Consider the following 26,255-nt stretch of genomic DNA (forward strand, 5'->3'; position numbering starts at 1 on the left):
CTAGCGGCGGCGAGATGGAGGGAGGGAGGCGGAAGGACCAGCGGCGGTAGCGGTCCGCTCAGGTCGCCCCTCGTGGGCAACGCAAGCGGGTTTGAACGGGCATCCATGATGTTCAATTAGGACATGTTTCATATAGTTTTTTTTTCCACTTTCTTTTGTCAAATTATATTGTTTGGCTAATGGGTGGCTATCTTAGAACTTGGTTCTGGATTCATGGAAAAAGGTCACTCTCATAGCCTCATGTTGAACAAAACCTTGGACTCGTGCATATAGCCGCCAAAATTTTGGGTGTATCTGTTATTACTACATCCCTTTCTTGGAGATTTTTCATATATGACCTCAAACTTTGGTTAAATGTGTCTTGATGAAACCTAGCTTGATTTTGGCACAGTACGTAGTCTCAGATGGTTCCATGGAGTGATTGACAATATTCATCACGTATGTGGGTTACAATGCCATCGTTGTTTTGCAAGGTTGTGGTAACTACTGGATGTGAATGTAAACCTTTACATGCTTCGACAGTTCTGCGACGCACACTCCCCCATGTGGATATTACGATATGCAAGTGGCTCCATCGAATAACTTTTAACATTCAGATTGGTTTTGTACGGTATATGCTTTCACTTGGCACATGCTTCTCTCATTGCCTAACATGGAAATGCACATGTGTTTTTGATAAGGAAGAGCTTCTGACGATCTTGATCAGATCTGTGTGGTTTGCATTGTGCGATCGTCTCTAGTGCAAAAAGTTTCATGGTTATTACAATGTTTGTGGTGATTTTTTAAATTTTCTTATGTTCCGATGGCTTTTCGAGACACGCCCTCTGCCATGAAGATGTTACGGGATGCAAGTGTCTCTATTGAATAGTTTCTAGCAATCCTCACTTGATTTTACATGGTACCATGTGTGTTCACATCATATGGCACCTGTTGCTCTCGTTGCTTAACGCGCAAATCCATTCGTGGACATGCTTGATTCAAGCGGCTTGAAGCTGCTGCAAGTGTCCCTTTTACCTCCTATGTCTCTTCGTCAAACCGCCTAGCTAACTTGGCAACCAATTCGTGGCCATCTTTAACCCTTAGTTACATATACCCATCATCCATGCAGGAAAAGTCCTCCTACTCGTGTCAACAAAACCTAGGATGACTTTATCTACTAAAAAAAGACTTGTTCGGTGATTTCCTACCTATACATGGGAAAAGAACAAAACAGGCAGAGAATCTCAATTTAGGCATATAAAGGAATAACAATTGCACATGTATGTGGTCCTGGTAGTTTCGTTTGTTTTTTTTTCTTTCGTTGCATCCAGCAGTAATGCAAAGGGTTTGGTACTTTTTGTTAGCGTGCCGAAAGCGTTTCACTCTCTCCCATGCATGGTGTGTCGCCTCACTCAACCGGCAACCTCTGTGTGGCTGTGATTTTTTACACTGCTGCTCATGTGTAGTGGTTACTTTTTATTGAAGCTTATTAGCTGATATTTTCCGTGCAAGCTTTGCTAGCATAGCTGCTTTGCAGTACAATTTACCGTTTTGTCATCATGAGGGTTGCAAAGTGATGTATCTCGTGGACATGGATGAGGTGTGCCGCCATGAGTGTTCTTGAACAGTGGGGTAGAGGGTCTATGTGCCTGTATAACGATGTGTCGACCAACTATTGGCTTATGATTATTTCCAGGTGCCTATTTTTCAAAAAAAAATACAAAACTGTAATATAAGAAAAATAAAACATGCCATAAGAGCTTCTAGGAAGCTTTTTAACACTTTCATTCTAAAAGAGGGATATATACTGTTTTCAATTTTTAAAAAGGTTTAAATAGTGGTTAAAGATTAGCCAGGTGGAAAAGTGATCTATATGGAAGAAAGGTTATCGACTGTGTTTTTTCTTTCCTTTCGACAAGGACATGGACATCGACCGTGGCTTTGCTTCCTTCCTACTCATCATCCAATAAGGCCCTTGAGTGTCTAGATGGACCTGGTCCACCAGGTTGATATGTAGACCTGTCATGTGTCACTCCATCACCGGCGTTGACAAGCTACTAACATGCCAAGTTAGATATTGCCACTGCTTTTTTCGCTTTTGTTTTCTCCTTACATTACATCGTCAACATTTTCCTCTAAATTAAATCCAGCATTACGGCACGGCAGCTTTCATTATAATAAGACCCTGCTAACATGTATCCCCTCACTCTTTTATAAGAGTATTTCGTTTTATTAGGATAAAAATTTGACCAACAATTACTTCATTAATATTTTATTTACGTGATAAAAGTATAAGCATTCTTGAATACAAAGGTAATAGCCCATCAGCTTTGACTCGCAACAATTATGTATTTAGTATTAGGATAACTGTTAGTTAAAGACTTTGCTAACGAGATGAAATAAGGCAGCTTTGTAATTTCAAACAAAGGGAGTAGACTTTCCGGACATTTAATAATCTAGCTCTCAAAATAAATCAATATATACAAATGTTTAGAAAGTATATCCCATACATTCGTCTCGTCACTTTCTTTTGCATTTTTTTTGTTGGTATTGGTTTATTTGAACTATGATAGAACAATGAAACATAAAAATGTACTGGAAAAAGTAAGAATAATTATTAGTTGAATGCCACATCACGCAATATGCGTAGTATATATATTTTTTGCGAAACTTAGTATATATTATGACTCTGTTTCCCGTCGTTGAAACATAAAAGAAACAAAAAGGGTGGAAAGCAAGTCAAAGCATCGAAATGTTCAGCTCGTGGAACTCCACGTTTCTCTTCCAGAACCTTCTACCACTCCTTTCATGATCCTTCTTTAGTCAAAGCTGACGCCTTTTAATTACCGACGGCGACTCGCTTTGGTTCGTTAGTGAATCCACTTTGATCTCCATACTCAGGAATAAGAGAATGGAAACCTGTCCTCAACTCAAAGCTAGCTGAAAGAGACCGGCAATTCCCACATTATTATTGTTTTTTTTTCTTTAAAGACAAAATATGTCTCAAGGGCTAGTTTGATTCGCGGGTATTGGGTCCTAAGCGTAGCCAGGTAAAAGGAGAATATCCTTATATGTGGTTTTCACGAGGTAAGTCAAGCGAATGCCCAAGACGATTTAAATTTTATTTTGTCTTTAGAAAGAAAATGTGCAACTTCTGATAGGACTTTGGAGAAGACAAAACAATCTTATCCGGTTCACAAAAACTTTCACGGTGAGACATCTATGATTTCAGCAAAAAAATTATATGCATGTATTTTGTATTCAAAATTCGTAAGCTCTCTACGTTGGAATGAAAGAGTTGCCACGTCAAACGTTGAAGTTAATGAGGATACAACTATATTTGTCTCGAAGTTTATTTCTATACACATAACTTAACACATAAAATTAATTTCCAAATAAAGTTTTATGTGTTAAGTTTTTGGTTATTTAGAAAGAATACAACTATATTTGTCTCAAAGTTTATTTCTATACTTAGTACATATAAAGAATATTTTAAGGTGTGTTTTTAGCAACCATGTCAATACCCCAAACATCACTTATTTATTAGGGAGTACCTACTATAGTCTTTACTTTGATTATTTTGCGATTCTCGTTCATTACCCTTGTGCTTGAGTGAACATGGCATGTCCCATTTTCTAGACAATTAGGGAAAAGCATGCATTCTAATAATTTCCTTATTCCAGATTAACAAAGATTTTAATCGATCAAACAAGATGTGGCATCATACTTATTCCGTTTCACACCGGTGCTCGGCGCAAGGAGCGGCAGCAGATAGCTGGAGCTAGGTTGTGTGTGATCCCTAGTTAGGGCGCGTTCGGCAGCGCTCTAAACCGGCTCCGCTCCGCTTCGCTCCTCGCTCCTGGGTACTCCCGCTCCAGCCGCTCCTCCTCGCCAAAACAATCCGTTTGGTAGCGCTCCAGTGAGCTCCAATGGCGCAAATGGACCTCCGGTGGGCGCGACCTCCGGCAACCGCACGACCTCCAGGGGCTGCGAATCGAGCTCCGGCGGCAGCGCGACCTCCGAGGGCTGCGAAACAAGCTCCGGGAGCCGCGAATCGAGCTCCGGTCATGCTCCGGCGCCTGCGCGAGCTCCGCGGGCAGCGAATCAATCTCCGGCGGCCGTGCGAGCTGGGGGGGGGGCGCGAATCGATCTGCGGGCGGGCAGGGGACGAGCGGCGGCCTGCCGCGGGCGGAGGGCGAGCGGTGGCCCGGGCGAGCGGAGGACGAGCGGCGGCCCGGGCGAGCAAAGTATGAACGTCGGCTTGCCGCAGGCGGGGGACGAGCGGCGGCATGGGCGGGCGGAGGACGAGCAACGGCCTGGAGGAGCGGAAGGGATCGGTGGGAAGCAAGTTTTTTCGCTCCTCGTGTTATGTGGAATCGGATGAATCGATCCTGCTAGATTCTCGCGTTGAGCGGGCGACAAAAGTTGCTGTTTGGCATCGCTCCGCCGATTCTTGCGCGGAGCGGAGCGGCGGGAGAGCTACCAAACGCGCCCTTCCTCTATCCAGCGTAGCAAAAGTGACTTTAAAGCAACGAAACCAGAGACAGCAAGGAACCAGAGAGAGAGAGAGAGAGAGAGAGAGAGAGGGGGGAAGAAAGCAAAACATGAAAAGAGTGAATCTCCAGCAGAGCCGGACAAGTGTATAGGATCTACACAATCTAAAAAACTACATATCATCAAAGTGACCATTCATGACCATTCAGCAGCGAAAGGTCCGTAGCTAATGGTTACTAAGAACCTTAGTAGCACCTCAAAACCTGAGGTTCGACTCCCCGTGGAAGCGAATTTTCTATGATTTAACGACATTGTGCTTTTAGGTAGACGACGTTCCCATCGACAGCGACAGCGAGACACCTGTGATGAATTCGTCAATCTCGAAAATTTACCGGTTCAATATTCAAAGATGTTCGTAGCGGTGAGTGTGCGTGCATTGTGAGTGTAATTAAAATAAGTTGACCATTCAGCATCCGACAAAGCAAACGAACCAGCTAGATTTCCTTTTTGCTCACCCCAGAAAGCAAAAGATTCTTGCTTCACTTGCTTGCATTTCTATGTGGCAGAAGAGCCACATGTAGCGCCAATCATATATGGTTTTTGTGCTTTGATTTGATACCGATCTAGAACCCCACATTGCCCCACCATTTGCAGAATAGAGCAAAGAGTTGAAATAAAATGGTTACTGCTCTATCTCAATACAAGAATCAATACCATCTTTCATCATCTTTTTATTATGTTCATACATCCATGGTTTGGCATCTCTACACATGACAATCATAAAACTATATGCTACAAGGTTCCTAATTCAGCTAGGAACCTAGGATACAAACTCGCCTCTCCTCCTGTTACAACTATGAACCCAAAATCTGAAATCCATGCCCAATTATATATCTGACATGGGACTACTACAGGCAAATACATCTAGCATAGGGCGATTATTGAGAAAACGCATTATGTCAGCGAAAATGGGTTTACCAGTGGCAAATCGTAAAATTCTGAGTTGCCAGTGGTAATAAGGAATTTTTTTTGTTAGGAATCTAAAACTCCCTAGACTAAGCATGGCCCAGTATCATGCAAAACAATATCATCAGATAAGGTTTACCTTGCACGAATGCATACAAAGTTCAGCTGTACTCACAGGAGCAAATTGTGAAATGGGGACTAGTAACATCATCAAAGCTGCTATGAACATGGAGTTCTTGTTCCAACGAAACCAAAACCCATGATGATGAATGCAAAGGCCTGGAGGTAGATGTAAAGATAGTATTTATGGCTTCCAAGGACCAAGTCATATGAGGCACATATTAGGAGGCAGAGTGCAAGCAAGATCTCAGGAATGTAAATCCTGCAAAGGCAAAGATTAAAATCATAAGCACGTTCTGCAAGAAGCAGTTTATTTATTCTTTCAACACAAAAAATGTCTTTTACACACCAAGCTTCTTCAGTTACCTCTCAACGCATTCGGTTGGCTTCACTGGTTCAAGGAGTGGAACATCAAGATCATCCTTCGCCGGATCTCCTACCTTCTCAGTGACTACCCAGTCATTTGCACGCGCAGTCTCGAGCAAACCACTTAGAGCAGCACGCATGCGGTGCATGGACATGACATTCTCGAACAGAATCCAGAAGGGCATCAGATGGAGAGACCTGATGTATTACATAATGTCATACAAAGATGGCAACATTAACATGCAGATGGAAGGTTGTTGCAGTTAGATTATGCATACCCAGGATTTCTTATGGCATTCATACATGTAATGGCAGTGGGTATATAGAACAGCCCCCATACAGGAATGCTGACACCAGGAACCATTGCAGACAAAGGGATCACAACACAATAAAACAAGAATGTCACAAGGGGGGCGATAACCCTTCGCACAAAGAAAAAGCTGTATAACAGATGATGTTTCTTCCATATTGACACCTCCTGCAAAATGTCAGATGGTAACTGTTGCATGACAAACTCATCGCAATGCCTTATGGAGTGGGGTCCGAGGAGACAAACCTTGTTTGTAATGATTTCCCATGCCATTTTTCTGAAGAGATTGGCAGCACCACAAGTCCACCTATGTTGTTGATGTCGGTAGGCTTGGAAGGTACTTGGAAGTTCACTCTTAACCTGTATAAGATTTGCAATTGTAATACTGACATGGCACAACATATCATAGCTTCAGCAAAAAGCAATTATTTGAAGTTTGCAGAGATTCGGCCAAATACCCTAATATCACCAACATACAGGAACTCCCATCCCTTGAGGCTTGCCCGTACAGCCAAGTCCATGTCTTCTACAGTGGTGCGATCTTTCCATCCCCCAGATTGATTAATAGCAGATACACGCCACACACCAGCTGTACCTGCAAACAGAACACAGTTGTTATTATTTTTCAATCAATTTGACACACTCCATTTTGTGACATGAAACAGACAGTCTCAGGAAAAAATCAAAACCTCAGTGTACAGCTACGAACCAGCTCTTACCATTGAAGCCAAAGAACGAGTGCACAAATGATCCTGATTCCTGCTCAACTTTGAAATGATAATCTAGAGACATCTTCTGTATCCTTGTCATCAGGCAAACATCATAGTTCACTGCAAAATCGCCCGGCAAAGGCCAGGTCAGGAACATCCTGTAATCATAATGAACAAAACTCCTCACTTACTTCATCAACATGACCACTATCATGGCAAATGGTGAAGAAATTGCTTAAAAAGACAAATTGATTAAAATTGATTAGGTGATATTTTAATTGATTAAAAAGACAAATTACCATGTATTTTACATGGATGACTTGGATAACTCTAAGAATTAAGAAATTAGCTAAATGAAACAAACTAACTGAACAAAAGAATCCAAACTGACCAAACAAATCTACTCTCTTAACAAATAAAAAGGAATACTCATGAACAAGACAAGGGTGACTTGTCAGAACCACGCACAAAACATAATTTGCTTTAATTTCCAACAAGGATAGGAACTCCGAAAACGGAATATTCGTAAAGATATATATGACTAGAAAATGATATCTTCATGCTTACCAAACTCCCAACGTGTTTGTATAAGTGCAATCTTTGGGTTATGCACAAGAAACGGTATAGTTTTCAAAAGGAAGTCAGATTCAGGTTGGAAATCTGCATCAAAGATAGCAACAAAGTCGCACTGTTGGGCATATATATGTTCCATGCCCTTCTTCAGTGCACCTGCTTTGTATCCCTTTCTGTTATTTCTAACCTCATACTTGATGTTAATCTTTTTGCTGGCCCAATCAAGGCATTCAAGCTCCACTAGTTCCTGCATTTGAGGAAAATGATGTCAACATATTACAGTGGCATAACTATCAAAAAACAACCATGAAACGGATGCTCTTGATGTCATGCACATATACTGCATTAGCATTTGGGGTTCCAGACATCGATAGTAATGCCTTTTCTGTAGAAAAAACAGAAGCTTAGGTACTTTATAGATGTTTAACACATCTTGTAACTTGCATTATGCCCGACTGCTGGCGAACACAGATATGTTTAATATCTTCCACAATGGCCGTGCAGTATATAGAAGCTTTTTCTATCCCTTTATTCTTAACATTCCGGTTAATGCATCAAAGCATTTCTAAATTTTAAATCTTTTGAAGCATTGATTTTTGGTATTCATTAAGTGACTAAATTATCCCACTGATAAATATAGTAGACCAAAGCAGTGTTGCTGGAGCTAACCTAGCAAATTAGTACTTTGTATTCATATGCTCCATTGAGATGGGAAACTGATCATTTTTTTATAAAGTTAACACACAATTAACGTTCGAAAATGCTTCTCATCGACCACCGCACATTTGACCCAGAATTATATGAAAGTATTTACTTTTAGTCAATCAAGAGAAACCATGTCCCTGTAACCAAGTTCTACCTTAATTATCGGATCAGTGGAATCATCCAATACTTGTATAATAATACGGTCTGGTGGCCATGTCAGGGCACACGCCGCACTAATGGATAGCTTGTACACCTGCAAAAAGAAACAAATGTCCCATTGATTCCAGTGTCAAATTCTATAAAACTGCAAGGCACACAAGAGCAGTGTTCAGACATCTTGGAAAAACTATTGCTTTTTAGCATTGTTGGTCAATTGCCCAGCGATGCAAACAAAGGACTAAACTTGCATTAGTGACAATGTCGGTACAGCAAGAAAAACGAGACTGTCCCCATCCATCTTACGCAGCAACTTACATCATAAATTGCACAGTAGGGCTGATTTACTTGACACCAGGCCAGGATGGTAAGCGCAGACACTGTACTCTGCCCACCCGTCTCCATTCCTCCCAACTATTTTTTTGTAAGGAAGACTTTCGTTCCCTTTACCCATGCAACCAAGGTATTTCCAGTTTTTGTTTGTAAAAGGAATGCAATGCCGTAGGTGGGTAACTATATTTAAGTGGTAGCATCACGGTTCCACTAATCAAAGCCAGTGTGCAGTGTGCTCGTAAACAGTGGGGCCCATTTCTGATACTAACTCCACCTTGAGAGTAAAGAGAGAACACTACAAACACAATGCGACACTCGTAGCTTCATAAATTCCCCAAGTGGTCAGTTCGTCATCCCCAGTTCATTCAGAGATAACCGAAATGGCACCCAAGTGTTTATCAGAAGTAGGGCGCCCTGAAGCCACCAAACCAGTAGCTTGATTAATCCCCCAGAAATTATCAGAACGACGCATTCAAGTATTTGGGACCATAGGTCCACATCTAAAACCTTCGTCAATTTGTAAGCCGCGTCCCTCCCTCCCTCCCTCCCTCCCTCCCTCTCTCTCTCTCTCTATATATATATATATTCCTATAGCTGTACCAGTACAATCTCGCGATCGCGACGAGTAACTGCAATTTGCAGTTGCAGCGCGCATTCAGCTTTATTGCACAGAAGAAAGAAGCAGAGATTCTGAAACGCAAACGCAGTAACGCAGACGGCTCACCTCCCTCTCGTTGTACATGGGGATCTGCACGAGCACCATGGGGAACTCCGCTGCCGCCGCGGGGCCCGCCTCGACGTCGCCGCCCACGCCCCCGGGCATGGGCTCCCACCGGTACCTCCGCCCGGGCCGGCGCCACAGCGCCACGGCGGCGACGAGGCTGGCGAGGCCCATGTACGCGGCCTCGGCGACGAGCATGGCCGACGCCGCGAGGCACGCCCACACCGCCGCCCGCAGCGCCCACGCCGCGGCCGCCGCGGCGAGCGCCGGCATCGGGACGCGCGCGGGTTGGGTGCCTTGCTTGGAGCGGACGGAACGTTGGGAGGAGTGGGGAGGTGGGTGCGCCCGCGTGCAGCAGCTCTGGCTGCGTGCGCCCTTTTTTCAGTTGGGTTTCGAAAGGGCGGGGTGGGTTGGGGTTGGGGTGATGCCGTGGTGGTAGCTGCGGCCTGCGGCCTGCGGATGGCGGTGGCGTGGGCGGCCGCGACGCAACGAGAGGAAGAGGAACGAGCAGGATGTGGGGAAAGTTGCGAGGACGACCCGACGACGGTGGTAGGCGCCATTGGGAATGCGCCTATTAGCTCGCTGTGTGCCTGAGCGCGTGCAAACACAAAACGTACCCGGGTGGTCCAGCGTGGTGCAGAGGCTCAGAGCTTCATCTTTGATGCGCGCACTCCGTTCGTTCATGGCACCTTCAACATCGAACGAACAGGTTAGGTTTCCTACGGTGAAACTTATCTATCTCGAGTTTGAAGCTCCAACTCAACATCGTGCTCTTATTTTACGAACGTTAAGTGGTAGGAGAGATAGCAGTGGCATGCTATTGCTTTTTATATTTTCTTTTCTAGAATTGGTTTTTCCAAAGCAATACGTATTACGCGTTTAGAGTCTTACTTACTGACACCTATTTGCCGCCACCCTTTATTTTCAACAGGTAAGAATACACGAAAGATAACAGCCGAGATATAGACAATCGACAGTATAACATCACAAGTGAGAGCAGGATGTTTGAGCCTCCAAACTGAACATCCTGCTCTTATTTACGATTAATAATTCGTTAAGGTTCCGTTTGGATCTTTGAAATTGAATTCCATTCTAATAATCATAATTTAAATATAAATTAATTAAGTTAATATAATATAGTTATGTGTGTAATATATTTGTATATTATTGTTGGCCATACATGAGAGATACTTATGCACTGCACTTTTGCTATAGTGAAGCGAATCGAAAAGTGTGCTATAGATTGTACATTAAAGATATAACATGAAAATCTATAAAATCAATTTCCATCTCCTACCCCAACAAATTTAAAATAAGCTTATATATAAACTTTGAAAAGTTATGGAATATTATATTTCAAGATAAATAGGCTACTCTACTGACTAGATTTTAATCCTTGAAAATGAAGGGAAGGGATTCAGACGGAGCCTAAGTGTGGGGAGAGACAGCAAGGAACGTACGTATCGTTATCTTTTTTCTTCATATTCGCTACGCAAGGCAACAGTAAAGATATAGACAATTGGTAGTAGCGTGACAAAGTGGTGAAACGAGCAGTTTTCTGGAGGAACCATGGACACCCCTCAAAAAGACCCTTGTCGGGAACGCTAAGACTACTGAAAGTGCACGCCCCATGTATTTGAGCATCTGACGACCGGCGTCGTGGGGTGTGGCGTGATGACTGGCCGTCCGTCGGGGATTGACCAAGTCTAGATGGGATAAATGACGGGCGGAAAATACTCGTGATGCACGAGGAGCGGGCCCCCCATGCATGCGAACAGGCGAACCGGGCCCGCTGTCCGGCCCATTTGCAGTTTTGCTGTCCGGCTCATCTGATCCTCTGCGCCCAGCCGCTCCTGCCGTCCTCCTGCGTGTGTTGGGTCGGTGGCGCTGCCGCTGTCCTTGGGGCAATGCCGGACACGTAATCTGGAGAATTACGTGTCCGCGCGAGGTTCGCGAAAACATGGTCTCACCCGTATCCATCGCGTCGCCGGCCGCCGAACACACACCTTGGCCCCTGGAAAGTCTCCTGAAGCCCCCACGAACGAGCTAAACCCTCGCCGCCGCCGCCATGGCCGACGAGCTCGACGAGCTGATCGGTTTCCTCTCGGACCGCAACCCGCAGGTGCGGAGCGCGGCCGTGGACATCGTGCGTGGGCTCACGGGCGGGGAGGACGGCCTCCGGGCGCTCACGGCGCGCGCCGACCGCGCGCTGCCGGCGCTGCTCCGCCTGCTGGCCTCCGCGGCGGGGAGCGGCGCGGGGGAGGCCGCGGCGGACTCGCTCGTCAACCTCAGCCAGGACGCCGCCCTCGCCACCCGCCTCGTCGCGCTCGGCGCCGTCGACGCCGCCATGGACGTCGTCGCCAGGCGCGGCGGGGAGCAGCCGGCGCTCGCGCGCAGCCTCGTCATGCTGCTCGTCAACCTCACCCACGTCGCGTCCGGCGTCGCCGCGCTCCTCCAGGTCCGTTGCTGCCTTCTGTTCCCTCTCGAATTTCGCATGCTCCAATATGAAATTTTGATCTATACTGATGGCGTTTACTGACACCACCTTCTGTTTGAGCAATATGATAGTTGCCGATGAGGTTCAAACATTATTGTTTGGAGAAAAAGTGATTGCTGTAGGCATTACTGATTTTCTCTGGAAGGACAAAAGGAGAACGGTTTTAGTCCTAACAACCAATATGTCTTCTCTCAATGAAGGAACTTGCATCACCATAGACTGTTGCATCGGCTGGTGTTAGCCACTTTGCTGTTTCAATTCTGGGTTCTGTACTACAGTTGTGTTGTTTCTATACTACATGTTGTTCCTACGGTATTTCCAGATGTCTGCCATCTATTTTGCCAAATCATTTCTGATAACTGCTGAAGTTACAACTGTCATTGCTTTTGATTGATTAGGTTCTGTATCCCCAAACAGTGCTATATAACTCTGTCACATCATTCGTGTTTTTGGTATCCACACTATATGCTTAGTTTGTGACTAGTTATTTCTTGCATTGGTTTCAAATCGTGATCCTTTTGTTTATTTGAGTCCTTCCAAGTGATGAGATCAGTCAAGGAAAGACTAATGTGATCCCTGTCATTTTGAAAGGTTGGGGATGAAAAGGTGCAAGGATTGTATGTTGCAAAGCTTGTGCGATCATTCTGTAGGTCATCCAGTGACTCCGAAGGTTAGTTTCTTCTGTCTATAAATTGCAAATTTAATGTAACTTCTACATTCAAGTAAGAAACTTTGAAGTTCCTCTGTTTTAGACATTAAATAAATTAGTTTTTTTTGGTTATTGCAGATTCTGCATCTCATTTTGGTTGTGCTTGATCCTTTTCTTTTAGTTAATTTTCTTGCCGTCTGATTACATTTTCATGTGAATTTATGCAAGAGGATGAAACTCTATGTACTATGTCATTGCAGCTCATGATCAGTAAACATCGCCAACAGAATGATGAATTGTACCATACATTTATACTATGACTTGATCATGCAATGTTTTCACAAGGTTTAAAACATTATTTTGCCCACATGTAGCTTCTATCTAAATTTGCCTTCCTTTTGCCGATTGGTCTACTTCTCATTTTTGCAATTACTTTTGTAACCTCCTGACCACTTTGGTGATTGTTTGTCTTGAGTCAGCGCCAAATATTCAATTGGCACATAAGTGAACTTATTTTTTAATTAATAATGCAGAGCAAGACACGTTTGAATATGTTGCCTCCATACTTGTCAATATATCTAAGGTTGAAGCTGGAAGGAGAATATTGATGGAACCTAAGAGAGGTCTTCTGAAGCAGATTATTCGACAATTTGATTCAACAAACCAACTTAGAAAGAAAGGGGTATGTGCTGCTTAATCTTCCTCCCTCCCTCACTCAATTGGCTGCTCCTGGTTTCCCTACTTTTGACATAGTTTGATTGGTTCTTTTTTTTGGATTTCTGCTGGTCAAACTTTTTGCAACTTTTGATCATCAATATATATAAAATATTACATAGATTGACAAAATAAGATAGATGCTACTACATTCATCATGGAAAGTACTTTCAAAATATTTAATTATCTTCATTTGAAATATTTTCATAGAAATTATTGGTGAAAGTTTCATTTTGGTAGACTTCGCCGATGTCCTAAACCAGGGACGGCGCTATGTTGAGCTAGCCTGGTACTAGTGCACCAGGAAATGAAAATTTTTGCCACTAACTTGACTCATGTTCACCATGTATTGCTATAAAGCTATGTCTGTTGCTTGAATGGTGCACCATGGTAAAGTTAGCGTTAGCTTCACCCCTGTACTAAATGACATGTATCTTGAATCGGAGGGAGTACTATTACTAATCATTGCTGCATGCCATCAGCTGCTGTGGTATTTTAATTAATTGCCGTGCAGTGTTCTACTGCAGACACACAAGGGGAATGTTAACAAATCAGTTTGCTGATAATTCAATTTGTAATGCCACATTATTTAAAAACTCCTTGCTATCTTATTTTTATGCATGTACCAATTCTTGATTTACCATCAATTAGAATTAGTTGCTGCCTTGCATCAATTTCTAGTCTTGAGTGCCATAATTTTCTTTTTGAATTGTATTGTTATTTTACGAGTCTAGTATAAATTATTATCAAATTGTTGCATGCCTACTAATTTTTTTGCTTTTCTATACCTTTGTAACTTTTTGTAGGTTGCTGGTACAATCCGAAACTGTTGCTTTGAAGCTGATACTCAGCTGCAGAATTTGCTTTCTTTAGCAGAATATCTTTGGCCAGCTCTGCTTTTGCCGGTAGCTGGAAAGAAGGTACATATCATTAACATTTCTCATTTTTGCAACAGTATCTTTTATTGGCATAATCTTTTATGTGTCAGTTTCCCTTATCTTTTTTTCCTGGTAATTTTCATTTCCTTCTGACTTGTGTGCCCCAATGAGTAGTAAACTTTATTATATGTTTTAGAAGGCATATTCTTGTAGAAGACTGTGTCTATGGGTTAAGTTCTCCTGGCAACATATTTTGTTGGAGGCTTTGCTCAACATTTGTATTTTTGTGAAAATGCTTATGTGCATCATTCCCTTGCACTTTCAGTCTCCTTGATACATTTTGCAAAAGTACAGACGCAGTGATCCGTAGTGACAACAGTGGATCTGTTACTCTACCTGCGAAAGTTTATGGCTTTTAGCCTCTTTGAGTAATTGCCCAAAAAGACTCTTTTTCTATTGTTTTGTGCTAAATGATGAACATTCATGTGTCAGTGTACTACTCAACGTCTTTTGGCTGATATGCTACAGATATATAGTGAAGAAGACAGATCGAAAATGCCACTTGAGCTATCAAGTGCACTCTCTCATGAACGAGAAGCTGTTGAGGATTCTGAAATTCGGCAACAGACACTGGAGGCTATTTATATGATCGTATTGCAGGTAATTTTAATATTCCATGGTAGTGGCTTTGGTTTCATTGTGGATGCATAATTCCAATTATTCAAATATTTTCTGCAGTGTCGTTTTGAGATGTCTTAACCAAATATAATCCTTTCTCTCCCCTTGTAATCATTCAACTAAATTATCCTATATACATCCGCAATTGTCAGATTTGTCAATCTGTCCCTAGCCATTTTAGACATGTTGATCATGTTGTACAGTTTTTCATTTGTATTGTGAAATGTGAACCTTAAATAGCAACATTAATTGTGAGACAGGAGAACATCTCCTGTGTTACAGCTCCTTTAGGTGTTACCATGTTACCAACCACATAATCCACCTGTTATGAGACTTAAATTCCAAAAAAGTTTAATTCATGATATCATCCTGCAAAATTTGAGCTCAGACAAAATGCATGCAAGGAGGAATGGGAAAGAGAAATCAGCTTATTGATAAATAGTAATGGGCCGGTACTATTCACCTCAAGAAAAACAAATTGCTCTTGACTACTTCTTAATATATGCATTAACGTGACTTAATCACACTGAATACCGGCAATTGCAGCCTTGTTACTAATTCTATTTTGAAATGAATTATCAGCACCACATAATGCACTTTTCTGAGATAGGTTACTTGTTGAACTAGAAGGGGTGGATCCATGCAAACAGGTGCTTGCCTTACCACCTGACCATTTTTTTTTGGAGAAAGACACCCAGAAGAGTGTCTCATATCTGATATTTATCAAGGAAAACAATAGCCGGTGCAAAAGAAGGACAATTTGACACAAATAAATTGCACTGAAGATTTCTATGGTCGTATCTTCCTTCAATTGTTCACAGCCCACCGGAGCTTGAAAAATGCACTGGACCAATTTTAAGTGCATATAAATAGGCTTTCCACCTCAATACCTCATACACCAGGTTTTAGTGGGGCTGCTCTTGTGGCCCAGGTCAGTAGATCACCAAACTCCAGCTATAATGAACCCAAAATGACAGGTGAAGTGGTCCACGGCCACACACACTCTTGTTTGATAGTACCCTGTAATATGGCATTATTGTATGGCTGGTGCTCAAGGGTGTTGAGTATTCACAGCTTAAACCAGAAGTTTAGTGTAACAGAATAAAATTATAACCAATACAAAAGGACTCCTACCTGGGACTCTTGGAGCTCATGCATGAAACAATTACAGACTAGGCCCTCCTGACCAACTTATCACCTGAATTTTAAATAAAGGGCCAATATAGTCTATAACAATTATTTTGGAAAATGACTTCAAGACTTTAGATCATTTTGGTTCCCACGTCTCACGCTACTCTGCCACTTGCTTTAATCATTGCTGAAAGTTCATTTTTTCAGGATGATGGTCGAAGGTCCTTTTGGTCAGTTAATGGGCCAAGAATTCTGCAGGTTGGTTATGAAGATGAAGATGACCCGAAAGTGATGGAAGCATATGAACTGATTGGTTCCTTGGTATAACTGCTGAACTTTCTAGTATTTCTATGGTTAATTCTACCCTGTGGTACATATATTATGTATATGGTTTTTAATTCTTAATCGAATGTTGTTTTGCATGTCTTTGATGTTTATAATGTGTTCCTAGAGTTAGCTATGTGATGTAGGACTTGCTTGTGATTTTACCTTGTGCGACTTTTAGTCACTGTATGATATTCTTGTTAAAAATATCTCTTTTCTTTGTTTTTGTATCCTGCATCTGCTCCAGTGCTGTTATGTTTGATTCATGACATGTGTGCTGTTCAACCTTTGAGGTTTGGCTAGGCCATTGGGAAGTGTGCTTTATGATGAGTCGATGTAAAATCCAAAGAAAGTACATTTTAGCATTGGATCAGTCCATGCTCGAGCTTTTGTGTTGCCATGATAGTATCGATGTTGTTTATGAGGGGTTAACTCAAGTTTTGTTGGATGTGGCAGCTTGTTGGGAAGGGTGAAGGTGAACAAGAGCAAGGAGGAGAGAAGCCTCAATGACCCCACCCCTGGGAGGAAAAAATGGTGTTGTATTTTTGTTTATTCCTACTTGTCTTGTTGCAACTGCAAAAGCTACGTGATGTGGCTTCTGAATTGACAAATGTATGTGGAAAATTTTGCGCATACTGGCCGTCTTTTACATGGTTTCGAGTTGCTCAGTTTTTCACACCATCACTTCAGAACACGGATATGCATTAACTGGGCCTCCAGTAGTTTTCGCTGAAACTAACTGGGAATTGATTGATTGGCGCCATGTTAAATGTTGGGTCCGACCAGGGCAGAATGCAGCCTGCATTGGAAACTGCTGGAATCCACATGTCGTGGCTAATGCCAACATGTGTGCCTATGTACTTGGAGATGTGTCATATCAAGTGTTTTTAAGGTTGTTTTTGTGTTAATGCTAGCAAATTCTTCTGTCTTGCAATGCTGATGAGTTGAACTACGACCAAGGTGTAATAAGACGTTTCAAATATTGTTCTCCTTTTATATAGCTCCGGGATTCGAAATATCAGGTTCGAAATATAAGCAAGGATAAGGGATGTTTGCTGGTCAAACCTGTACATGATTGGACTTCACAATCATTGAACAGCAATTTAAATTTTCTGGAGAATGTTGACAAACTCTTATCATGATAACATAGGACGCAGGGTCCATACGTGAACTTCCTATGGCTAAGATATAATGAGACGTGTTGTGGTCCATAAGTTCATACGTATATCCCCTCGTTGCCTCAAATATTTGCATGAAAAACGTCCTCGGAGATATCTTTGAATTTTTTATTTAATATATTTTTGTCTCCATGTGCATTTCATATTGTTTATTGTTTCTGTCATCTATAACATGTTGTTTGGAAATCGCTGCTTTGCTTCTAGGGCCACATCTAGTACGGGTAACCCTTCATTGATGCTGACGCTGCTGCTGTTGGTATTTTCTTATTTCCTCCTTTTTTTGATGAAATCTCATTTGGTACTTGGTAGTTGGGAGAAAGAAAATTAAGGGCTAGTTTGGCAGGGCACCGGCTTAGGGGCGGAGCTGCTTTGGTCCGTCGGGGTCGTCGGACCCCGACGAAATTTGCAAAATACAGTGTACGACACTGTTTACCCTGTATTTGACCTCGTCGTGCAAGTAAGGTCAACCCCGGTGGCTCGATCGGCTTTCACACCTACTCTGGTGGAGCGTTTGGTAGGGCTCTAGCAGGAGTGGCGGCGAGAGCGGCGCTGAAGCTCTCCCAAAGAGGCCCTAAGATTTACGCGGAATTTGTTTTCCTGAAATGCTGCAAGGAATCAACTGATTCATGTGAAAAGTACTGTACAATTCTCTTGCAAAAATCTTGCATTCTAAAGGAGGCCTTAAACCGACGATAGAATTGAAAAAAAAATAATCAGAAAATGAAGATGCGGATGGTCTCATTTGGGACCAAACTACCTACCAATTAAATACAACACCTCCAAAATAAAAGGTCAAGAGAAAATGGGAACAGACTGAAAATCCAAGCTTACCTAAGAGACCAAACGGCAAATGCCGCACATCCCGTGGTCAAGATTCTGCTTGTTCACCCGTGAACCGTTGATCATCCGTTTATTTCATCCAAGACGTTCCAAAACTCCCTGTTTGAGGTTTGGCTCGGAGCTGCAGACTCTGAAATTTGGATGCAGCGGGAACGGGCAGACAAAACTCTACCAGACACACAGGTTTTCAGTGTCTCATGCCATACCATGATCTGAACTGGAGTCCTCAGTATATAATATCTTTGCAAAATAAAATTTTATGCAGGATGCCGCTGCTCAAAACACTAGTTATCGTCAGCGATGACAGCAGATTTTGAACAGTAAGAGTAGTTCGTTCTTGTGGAGCAGAGCGATGGACTGTTCCGTGGTACACGCTTACAGCTGAGCCGAACTGTTGCATGAAACACCAATCTTGGTCTCCCTGTTTCAGATAGTACCTTGTGTTTCCCTCTCTCTCCCCTCGCCTCTCATTTGGGGAGACACACACACAAAAAAACGCGATCAGGCTCCTAATTCGGAGATTCTGGCTCGTAAAACCGCATAATTTCCCCGGAAAATCAGCGTCCCAAGATCATGACCCTCATCATCCCAAGTGCTCCCTGCAGACGAAAAGCGTCACTGTTGTTCAAATTTCCTTGGTGTCCCATGCCCAGATGGCCAGGGAACGGCCACAGTTTCCCTTTTGGTTCTTCCCCGGCGGTCAGAAATGGCGTCTCCCTGTCGCCCTCCCCGGTCGCTGTCGGGGTCGCGCTGCAGAACAGTTTCAAGTTTTAGTTGTTAGCACCAGTGTCAGGGTTGCATCAAGCTCCTATGCGGATGAATGGATGGATGGATGGATGTCAAGGCGGCAACTACCCTCTCGACTTCAGATTTGCAGAGCTCATAAGCTTTTGGATTAGAACGTTGCGAGAAGAAACGCATGGCCATCAGTGTTCCAGCAGTGCTGTCTGCAAAGCCTCGCTCCTAATCTCCTCCCTGCTGCCGTCAGATAATCAGAGTTGCTTCGTGCAGACAAATTGACAATTAAGTTTGTCTGTTGAGTAGTTTTCGTACAAGAACTGTTGGTGAAATATATGTGTCGATATAGTTTTTATTGCTTTTTTATTTTGGTGATGTGTGGTGATGTCTATATAAGTGTGCCTATTCACATCGTCCCCTTCTGCGACGACGCACACCATTTTTTTCGTGATACTTTGTACTGGGTCTAGGTGGGTGCGTCGTGTTGGTTGCACCATGGAGGTGGGGCGATCGGGAAACGGCGGCGGCAAGGCGGTCACCTTCGACGACGCGGTGGCCGGGAGGCGCCGGAACGGCTCTCTCTCGTCGTCGTACCTTGACACCGGCAACAAGGATGCCGAGACCGGCCGTGCCGCGCGGCCATTGCCGGCGCACGGCATGGGGAGCCGGCGCCGCACGTACGCTGACGGCGAGCTCGACGTGTTCGCCGCCGAGCGCTACTTCAAGGGCGCAATGGACGGCGACGGTGGTGACCGCAAGGAGGCCGTCGCCACTGCGGTGGTGGAGGTGCCGCCCGTGCAGACGGCCGCTTCGAGGCCGGCCGAGGCCGTGGTGATGGCTAGGCCGTCCTCGACGCGCGCGTCGACGGTGAGCGTGACCGCGAGCTCGGCGTCCAGCGCCAACAGCCAGACCGCGCTCTTCCGTGGCGGACACCGGCGGGGCGGCTCCCGCGACAAGAAGTGCTGCGTCCAGGTCGGCGTGCTCATGCGCACGTGCTCCGGGAAGCGGTCGGTGCGCGTCGACGCCGGCGCGACCAAGGAAGTCCACGACACGGGCGAGCTGGCGGCGAGCAGGATCGACTGGTACAGAGAGTTGAGGATGCAGAAGGCCGCCATTGGGCTCGCTGGGGACGATGGCATCAACCACGGCGTGGTGGCCGCGGGTCTCCCGCCGAGTTTGACTCTTGGCACGGCGAAAGTGGCAGCCATCGGGAGAGAGATGACACGGGAGGAGAAGGCGGCTGAGCTCACCTGCTCAAGCTCTATGAGGAGGAGCTTCGCTCTCGTGGCTCCGGTCCGAGGCAACGTACCGGCGACCGGCCGCGTCGGCGACGCTGGCGGAGCAGCAGGCAGAGGTGGCAACGACGTCGACGGCGACGACGATGATGGCGCCGGGAGCGAGTCGAGCTCGGACCTGTTCGAGATCAAGAGCCTGATGATCGAGGACTGCCCCTACGAACCGAGCGAGGCGAGCATCCAGTGGAGCGTGGTGACCGCGAGCGCCGCGGACGCGTCGGAGCAGGGCGGCGACCGCCCCTCTGGCAGATGGGCCAGCGGCGGCGGCGGCAGGGGTCCTGTCGCCGGGAGGCAGCACCGGGAGCACCGGCCGGTCGGGCTGCTCGCGGGGTGCGCCAGCCACAGGGCCGTCGACGTGTCGACGGCGACAAAGGCCGCGCCGAACGCGGCGGCGATGCAGCAGCGCATTGGTGCGTTTCAGAAGGGACGGACTGGAGCCTGACGATCCTTTGTTTTGCCTCCCGCTTCTGTGTGGATTCAAGTCACTGTAACCATCTTGGACGGTATCTAAGGGAGAATGTTTTTTTTCTTTTACTTAACTTGATACTACCGTGTACTTAGTATCAATGTTTTGAATTCGTGTGAGCTAAAATGTGCAGGTAGGATAAAAAGGGTTTACCATGTAGCGTCAATGCTTGATTAGACAGTTGTAATGTCTCAGGTGTGCTTGGCACATGCAACTACTACCGGTTCACAGAACATGCATGCAGGAATGCTGGAATGTTGTTGACAAATTCTCTCCCAACAAGCACCCACACATGTTAGCCACAAATTCTGTACTCCCTCCGTTTTTAGATAAATAGTGTTTAAGACAAGCTAATCATCATTTCAAACCAGTGAGTACCGAGCAGTACTCCTTCAGTTCCAAACTAAAATTATAGATGGTTTTGATTTTTCTAGATGCTAGATATACACATACGTCTAAATATATATATTAAAAACTATATATTTAGAAATACTAAAATGATCTATAATATAAGACGAAGGGAGTGGTTTAGAAGTATGGAACCAATTAACTAATTAATTGGACATTTCGAATTGTGACAAAACTGTCAGAGCCTAATCCTTAGCTACACAAACGAGTTTTTTCTTTAAAAAAAAGAACGAAAGAGAACTCAAAGCTAGCACGGCAGGGGCGTTAAGTGTTGCTGGCGGGCCGTTGCCATCGACGTGTAGCCATCAGCACAGCGACCCCTCCTTGCCCGGAGCGGCGACCATGGCGTCCACCCCGGCCTGCCTGGATCTCTATCCACGGCAGACGGCGACGCGACGCGACTGGACGGGTCGGCATGGCTGCTGCCGCCGCACACCAAATCAGTGCCGGATGGGGGTGCCTTTCTTCCCAAGTCCCAAGTCCCAAGTCCAAAGTCTAAAGGGATCGATCCCTCATGGCTTGCGTTAGAGGCTCCTGTAGTTTTGCGGCCAAGAACGCAGGTCTTGAAGACAGGCATGGAGGATGGAAGGTTAGGCTCTTATTGTTAGCGGAGGACTCTGTCACAATCCAAATGTTAAAAACATGATTAATATATAACTAGCAGCATCATGAGTATTATTAAAGAATAATGAAGCATCGTATGCATGTGTTGCTTGAGTTTGTTTATTTATTTTACCTTGTGTGAATGAGTGTTTGCTAAGGAAGTTTAACTTTTGCTATGCAACAGTGGCTCCAAAAATTTTACTCAAATACTAGACTTAAAATGGCGAATTTAAAATATTTTTGCTCTATTTTGTGACAACTAACCCGAGCCACAAAATTCTTGAAGATTTTGAAAACTGCTGTTTTATTTAAATTTCTGTGAGCAATCTATAATAGCTTTTTGAGTTCTTGTTGTTGCAGTGTGATCTTGGTGGTTTGATCTTACTCTAGAAAAATTTTGATGATTTTTGGAACCCGAAAAGTCCTAGTTTTTGAATTTTGAGTTAAACCATCGTTTTTCCTTTCCCCTCCTCCCCGGGCCCACCCATCAGCCCCTCAACCCGCCTTCCCCGCGCTTGCTCGCCCGCCCATTGGGCAGCAGGGGCAGCGGCACCTCTTTGCCGGCTGCCGGTTGGACCAGCATGGCCTGGCAACCGAGGCGCCCCGCCGGCCGCTCGCCTCCCCCTCTTTTTGAACCCCCCTCCAAACCCTAGCTCTCTCTCCCATCTTCCCCATTGCTGCCGCCACCTTCATCTTCCCCCCCGCCGGCCGCCGTCGATTCGCCTTCTCCGGTGAGCGCCGCCTCAGTTCCTCGTGGCTGCACCTTCCCTTCGCCCTCCTCCTTCGATTTGGGCCCTCAACAACCCCCCCCCCTTCTTTCCCGCCATGCAGGGCCTCCGGCGAGCCCTTCCCGCCGGCGCCGCTCCTCCTCGTCACGCTACCCATACGCTGCTGCTCACCACTCCTCGCCCCCGCCTGGACCACGCCATGAGCTCGCCGCCTTGCCGCCTCACCTTGCCGCGCCACCGCTTGCGCCCCTGCCTCGGGTCAAGCCCGCCCGGCCTGCCTTGACTCAGCCCGGGTCTGCCTGGCCTCCAGGGCCCACCTGTCAGTGCTTGGGAGCGCCGGATCCGGGTGCCCCTAGCGTTTTCTCGCGTTTTCATGTGTTGTATAAACTTGTCAACTTATAAAATGCAAAATGCGTAGAAAATTGTGTAGATCTCCAAAAACTGTGAAGTTTGTTTTCTTGGATTCCTGTGTTGTAGATCTACTCAGCAAAAATATTGTTTTGCATATTACTATTCTGTAAAATTAGTTATACCTTTGTCTTTGTGAAAGTAAGTTAATTGCTTAGTACATTATATACTACTTTAAAAATGCCAAACTAAATTTTGTTAGACTCCCTGCAAAATGTGCTATCAAGTAGTGCAGCTTGTTCTAATGTTTATCTATTGTTTGATAAGGTTTTAGTGTGATTTATTATTCTCTACTTGCAAGCTTGTTTAATTCATAATTTTTATTTGAGAAGTGATAAAAGGGTAAAATATGTTTTGTTAGCTGTCTATCTATCTAGTTCATGTGGTATTTTTTGGAAATTGTTTAAAATAGTTTGCATATCTTTTAAGATTTATCTTGTTTAGAGAAACTGAAAATTGTCATGCTCATAAATAATTCTATAAAATTGATTTTGCTGCAAATCCAATTTTCATAATTTCTTATTGATGTCCTCTGTATGCTTAAATTAATTCATGATTTATGCTTGTTGTATGATATGCTTATTTAATATGTTTGTGCTTATATTTTTGTTTCATTGCATGTTGTGTCATTCATTCTTCATTTTATATCAGCTCATGCACAAATCATGGCATCATACTAAAGCATGTATCTCATTCATGCATTAACATGCATTAAAGTGACCGAAACGTCGGAGAATGAGCCCGTTGAGCCCGAGCCCGGCGTAGAGTTCATGGTTGAACCAAAAAAAAAACCAAGGCAAGCAGGTAAGCATGATTTCTTTTATCCACTCAACTTGATTTAATTTAGTTATCTCACTTGGGTATTTGGGGTTATATATTTATATCTATTTATCGCATTGTTGATTCTACTTTATTGCATTTATCTTCCTTGTTTTATATCCATATCCTTACCACTTGTAGTTAATAACTAATTAGTTGATTAGATGCTTAGCCATGGTTATAGTTGATCTATACTTGATCGCACTTGTCTGGTTTCGAGATGTTGGAAAGCCTGGGATGGTCTTGTGGTAAATGTATCGTGGTTTGGGCGGAATGGTAGGATCTAGAGAAAGGAGTCTTGGAGGCATAATCCGCTTGAATCGTTTAAGAACTGTCCGTGGATGACCTCGGTTTTTAGCAACTTAACGTACTACCATATATCTAATCATGGTATGGATGAGCCGAATACCTTCTTTATTTTAATCATTAAGGTACCGTTCTAGATGTGTGGCCATAGGGCTTTGTAGAGAGGTTTAGAGGTGTTCCCCGGTGGATCTAAGTGACTTTCCGCGCAAATTAGGCATGATTTTCAATGGTTGGGACTTGTTGGGAACGGTTGATACGAGCATCCCCTTACCCATCGTGATCGGTTGGATGAGCCGCATGGTCTTTGTGTCGTGTGGGTAAAGAAGTACACCTTTGCAAGGTTAATTAATCAATTCTAATTGTCGCGCTCTCGGTTATGAGCAAGCTCAATATCCAATGAATTTTTTGTAGAAGTATCATTTATGCTTGGTTATGACTCGTGTCACCTTATGTTACTTGTATTGTTTAATTCTTTTAAGCAACTAAAATAGTGAGATGGGTTGCGCAATATAATTAAATTGCTAGAGAGCTAGATGTTGGATTAGAGAGCTTATGCATATGTAAACTTACTTAACTCTAAAGCCCTTATCTTGTTGAGTTCTCATTGCATATTTCTTGGTTATTAATTTGCGTAAGTCTTGTGAGTACATTTTGTACTCATGTAATTTTCTTTAAACTAAGTTGCAGGTGAGCCGGAAGTTGTGTTTGACCACTTCTACCCCGCTGGTTTCGGTGCAGGGGAGGAATAGATCGTTGTGGCCTTGATAGTGTCCTTGAGCAAGACGCTCGTGTCGACGTCGAACTCGCCGGCACCCGCGACGATGGACTCGCCGGCATCAGCTACGCCTCCACCGGCCCCGGGGCCATCGTCAATGCCTCTTGTTGCCCCTGATGGCAAGCCTCCCGCCAGCACCGACACCTCGACATCTGATGATCATCCTCGCCATCATATGCTCACCCGAGCTCGTGCTGGGGTTTTTAAACCCAACCCACGGTATGCTCACAGAGTCTCTACGGCTGCCATCTCTCCCATTCCCAAGTCTGCTCGTGCTGCCCTCCAGGATCCGAACTGGTTTGCAGCTATGCAAGCTGAGTTTGATGCTCTTCGAGCCAATGAGACCTGGGCATTGGTGCCACGGCCTGCTGGTGTCAATGTTGTCAGTGGAAAGTGGGGTTTTCGTCACAAGCTTAATCCTGATGGCTCCCTTGATCGGTATAAGGCACGGTGGGTTGTCCGTGGGTTCTCTCAACGCCCGGGCATTGATTTTGGTGACACATTTAGCCCAGTGGTGAAGCCATCAACAATTCGTACCGTGCTGTCTATCATTGCCTCCAAGAATTGGCCAGCGCATCAACTTGATGTCTCTAATGCCTTTCTTCATGGGCATCTTCAGGGGCAAGTGTTTGCACAGCAACCAGTCGGCTTTGTTGATCCAGCTCGGCCACATCATGTCTGCTCGCTGTCCAAATCATTGTATGGACTGAAGCAAGCGCCTCGTGCCTGGTTCCTTCGGTTCACAGGGCACATCAAGACGCTGGGTTTCACGGCAACACAGTCTGATTCATCGCTGTTTGTACTACGGCGGGGCGCAGGGACAGCTTTCCTTCTTCTGTACGTTGATGACATGGTGCTGACTGCTTCGACTGATGCACTGCTTCGGGCTATCATTGCACAGCTGCAGCAAGAGTTCAAGATCAAAGATATGGGGCCTCTGCACTTCTTTCTTGGCGTGAATGTCCAACGTTCTTCCTCTGGGTTCTTTCTCAGCCAAAGTCAATATGCTGAAGATGTGCTTGAACGCGCTGGCATGGCAAATTGCAAGCCGTTGCCAACCCCTGTTGATACGAAGCCTAAGTTATCTTCCTCGGATGGAAATCTTCTCTCAGATCCTTCACATTATCGCAGCATTGCAGGGGCTCTAAAATACCTGACGATTACTCCTCCAGATATCACATATGCTGTTCAACAAATTTGCCTTCATGTGCATGCTCCACGAGATGCACATTGGTCACTAGCAAAGAGAGTTCTACGGTACATTCGTGGTATTTCTGATCACGGTCTTCATCTCCATGGCTCCAGCAACAATGATATTGTGGCGTATTCAGATGCGGATTGGGCGGGATATCTAGACACTCGACGATCGACATCATGCTATTGTGTC

At 44.6% G+C, this 26,255-nt stretch overlaps 3 protein-coding genes across 4 annotated transcripts; 2 read left to right on the forward strand and 1 right to left on the reverse strand.

Annotated features, from left to right (window-relative positions):
• Nucleotides 1-5,172: 5,172 nt before the first annotated feature.
• On the reverse strand, nt 5,173-10,066 carry LOC112876400 (probable glucomannan 4-beta-mannosyltransferase 2). 2 transcript variants are annotated; one of them, XM_025940499.1, is made up of 9 exons: nt 9,437-10,054; nt 8,378-8,476; nt 7,513-7,765; nt 6,955-7,065; nt 6,694-6,830; nt 6,482-6,595; nt 6,204-6,403; nt 5,926-6,123; nt 5,173-5,821 (listed from the first exon to the last, which is right to left on the reverse strand). In XM_025940499.1, the coding sequence occupies exons 1-9, from the start codon at nt 9,704-9,706 to the stop codon at nt 5,659-5,661; spliced, it is 1,545 nt and encodes a 514-aa protein (XP_025796284.1). In that variant the 5' UTR covers nt 9,707-10,054; the 3' UTR covers nt 5,173-5,658. The 2 variants fall into 2 exon arrangements, with proteins under 2 accessions (XP_025796284.1, XP_025796283.1); XM_025940498.1 differs by having other exon boundaries at nt 6,204-6,595; nt 9,437-10,066.
• A 1,337-nt stretch (nt 10,067-11,403) lies between these two features.
• LOC112877068 (protein HGH1 homolog) lies at nt 11,404-16,985 on the forward strand. Its single transcript, XM_025941271.1, has 7 exons — nt 11,404-11,891; nt 12,522-12,600; nt 13,113-13,261; nt 14,100-14,213; nt 14,700-14,831; nt 16,188-16,301; nt 16,761-16,985. The coding sequence occupies exons 1-7, from the start codon at nt 11,502-11,504 to the stop codon at nt 16,812-16,814; spliced, it is 1,032 nt and encodes a 343-aa protein (XP_025797056.1). The 5' UTR covers nt 11,404-11,501; the 3' UTR covers nt 16,815-16,985.
• A 1,982-nt stretch (nt 16,986-18,967) lies between these two features.
• LOC112872920 lies at nt 18,968-21,089 on the forward strand. The gene is made up of 2 exons (XM_025935948.1): nt 18,968-19,082; nt 19,458-21,089. Exons 1-2 carry the CDS (start codon nt 18,968-18,970, stop codon nt 20,795-20,797), a joined length of 1,455 nt encoding a protein of 484 aa, XP_025791733.1. The 3' UTR covers nt 20,798-21,089.
• Nucleotides 21,090-26,255: the final 5,166 nt, after the last annotated feature.

This window comes from Panicum hallii, chromosome 9 (genome assembly GCF_002211085.1).
Source record: "Panicum hallii strain FIL2 chromosome 9, PHallii_v3.1, whole genome shotgun sequence".
Classification (NCBI taxonomy): domain Eukaryota; kingdom Viridiplantae; phylum Streptophyta; class Magnoliopsida; order Poales; family Poaceae; genus Panicum; species Panicum hallii.

What these genes read in the sequence shown, in the direction of transcription:
- LOC112872920 (XM_025935948.1), top strand. Translation starts at nt 18,968, where the DNA reads ATGCCCAGATGGCCAGGGAACGGCCACAGTTTCCCTTTTGGTTCTTCC. An exon ending in CGGGGTCGCGCTGCAGAACA is followed by an intron (nt 19,083 to 19,457) that starts GTTTCAAGTTTT and finishes TGTCTATATAAG; the next exon opens with TGTGCCTATTCACATCGTCC.
- LOC112877068 (XM_025941271.1), top strand. Translation starts at nt 11,502, where the DNA reads ATGGCCGACGAGCTCGACGAGCTGATCGGTTTCCTCTCGGACCGCAAC. An exon ending in GTCATCCAGTGACTCCGAAG is followed by an intron (nt 12,601 to 13,112) that starts GTTAGTTTCTTC and finishes TTAATAATGCAG; the next exon opens with AGCAAGACACGTTTGAATAT. An exon ending in TGCCGGTAGCTGGAAAGAAG is followed by an intron (nt 14,214 to 14,699) that starts GTACATATCATT and finishes GATATGCTACAG; the next exon opens with ATATATAGTGAAGAAGACAG.
- LOC112876400 (XM_025940498.1), bottom strand. Translation starts at nt 9,706, where the DNA reads ATGCCGGCGCTCGCCGCGGCGGCCGCGGCGTGGGCGCTGCGGGCGGCG. An exon ending in ACAAACACGTTGGGAGTTTG is followed by an intron (nt 7,066 to 7,512) that starts GTAAGCATGAAG and finishes GCGATTTTGCAG; the next exon opens with TGAACTATGATGTTTGCCTG. An exon ending in CCAACCGAATGCGTTGAGAG is followed by an intron (nt 5,822 to 5,925) that starts GTAACTGAAGAA and finishes TTGCCTTTGCAG; the next exon opens with GATTTACATTCCTGAGATCT.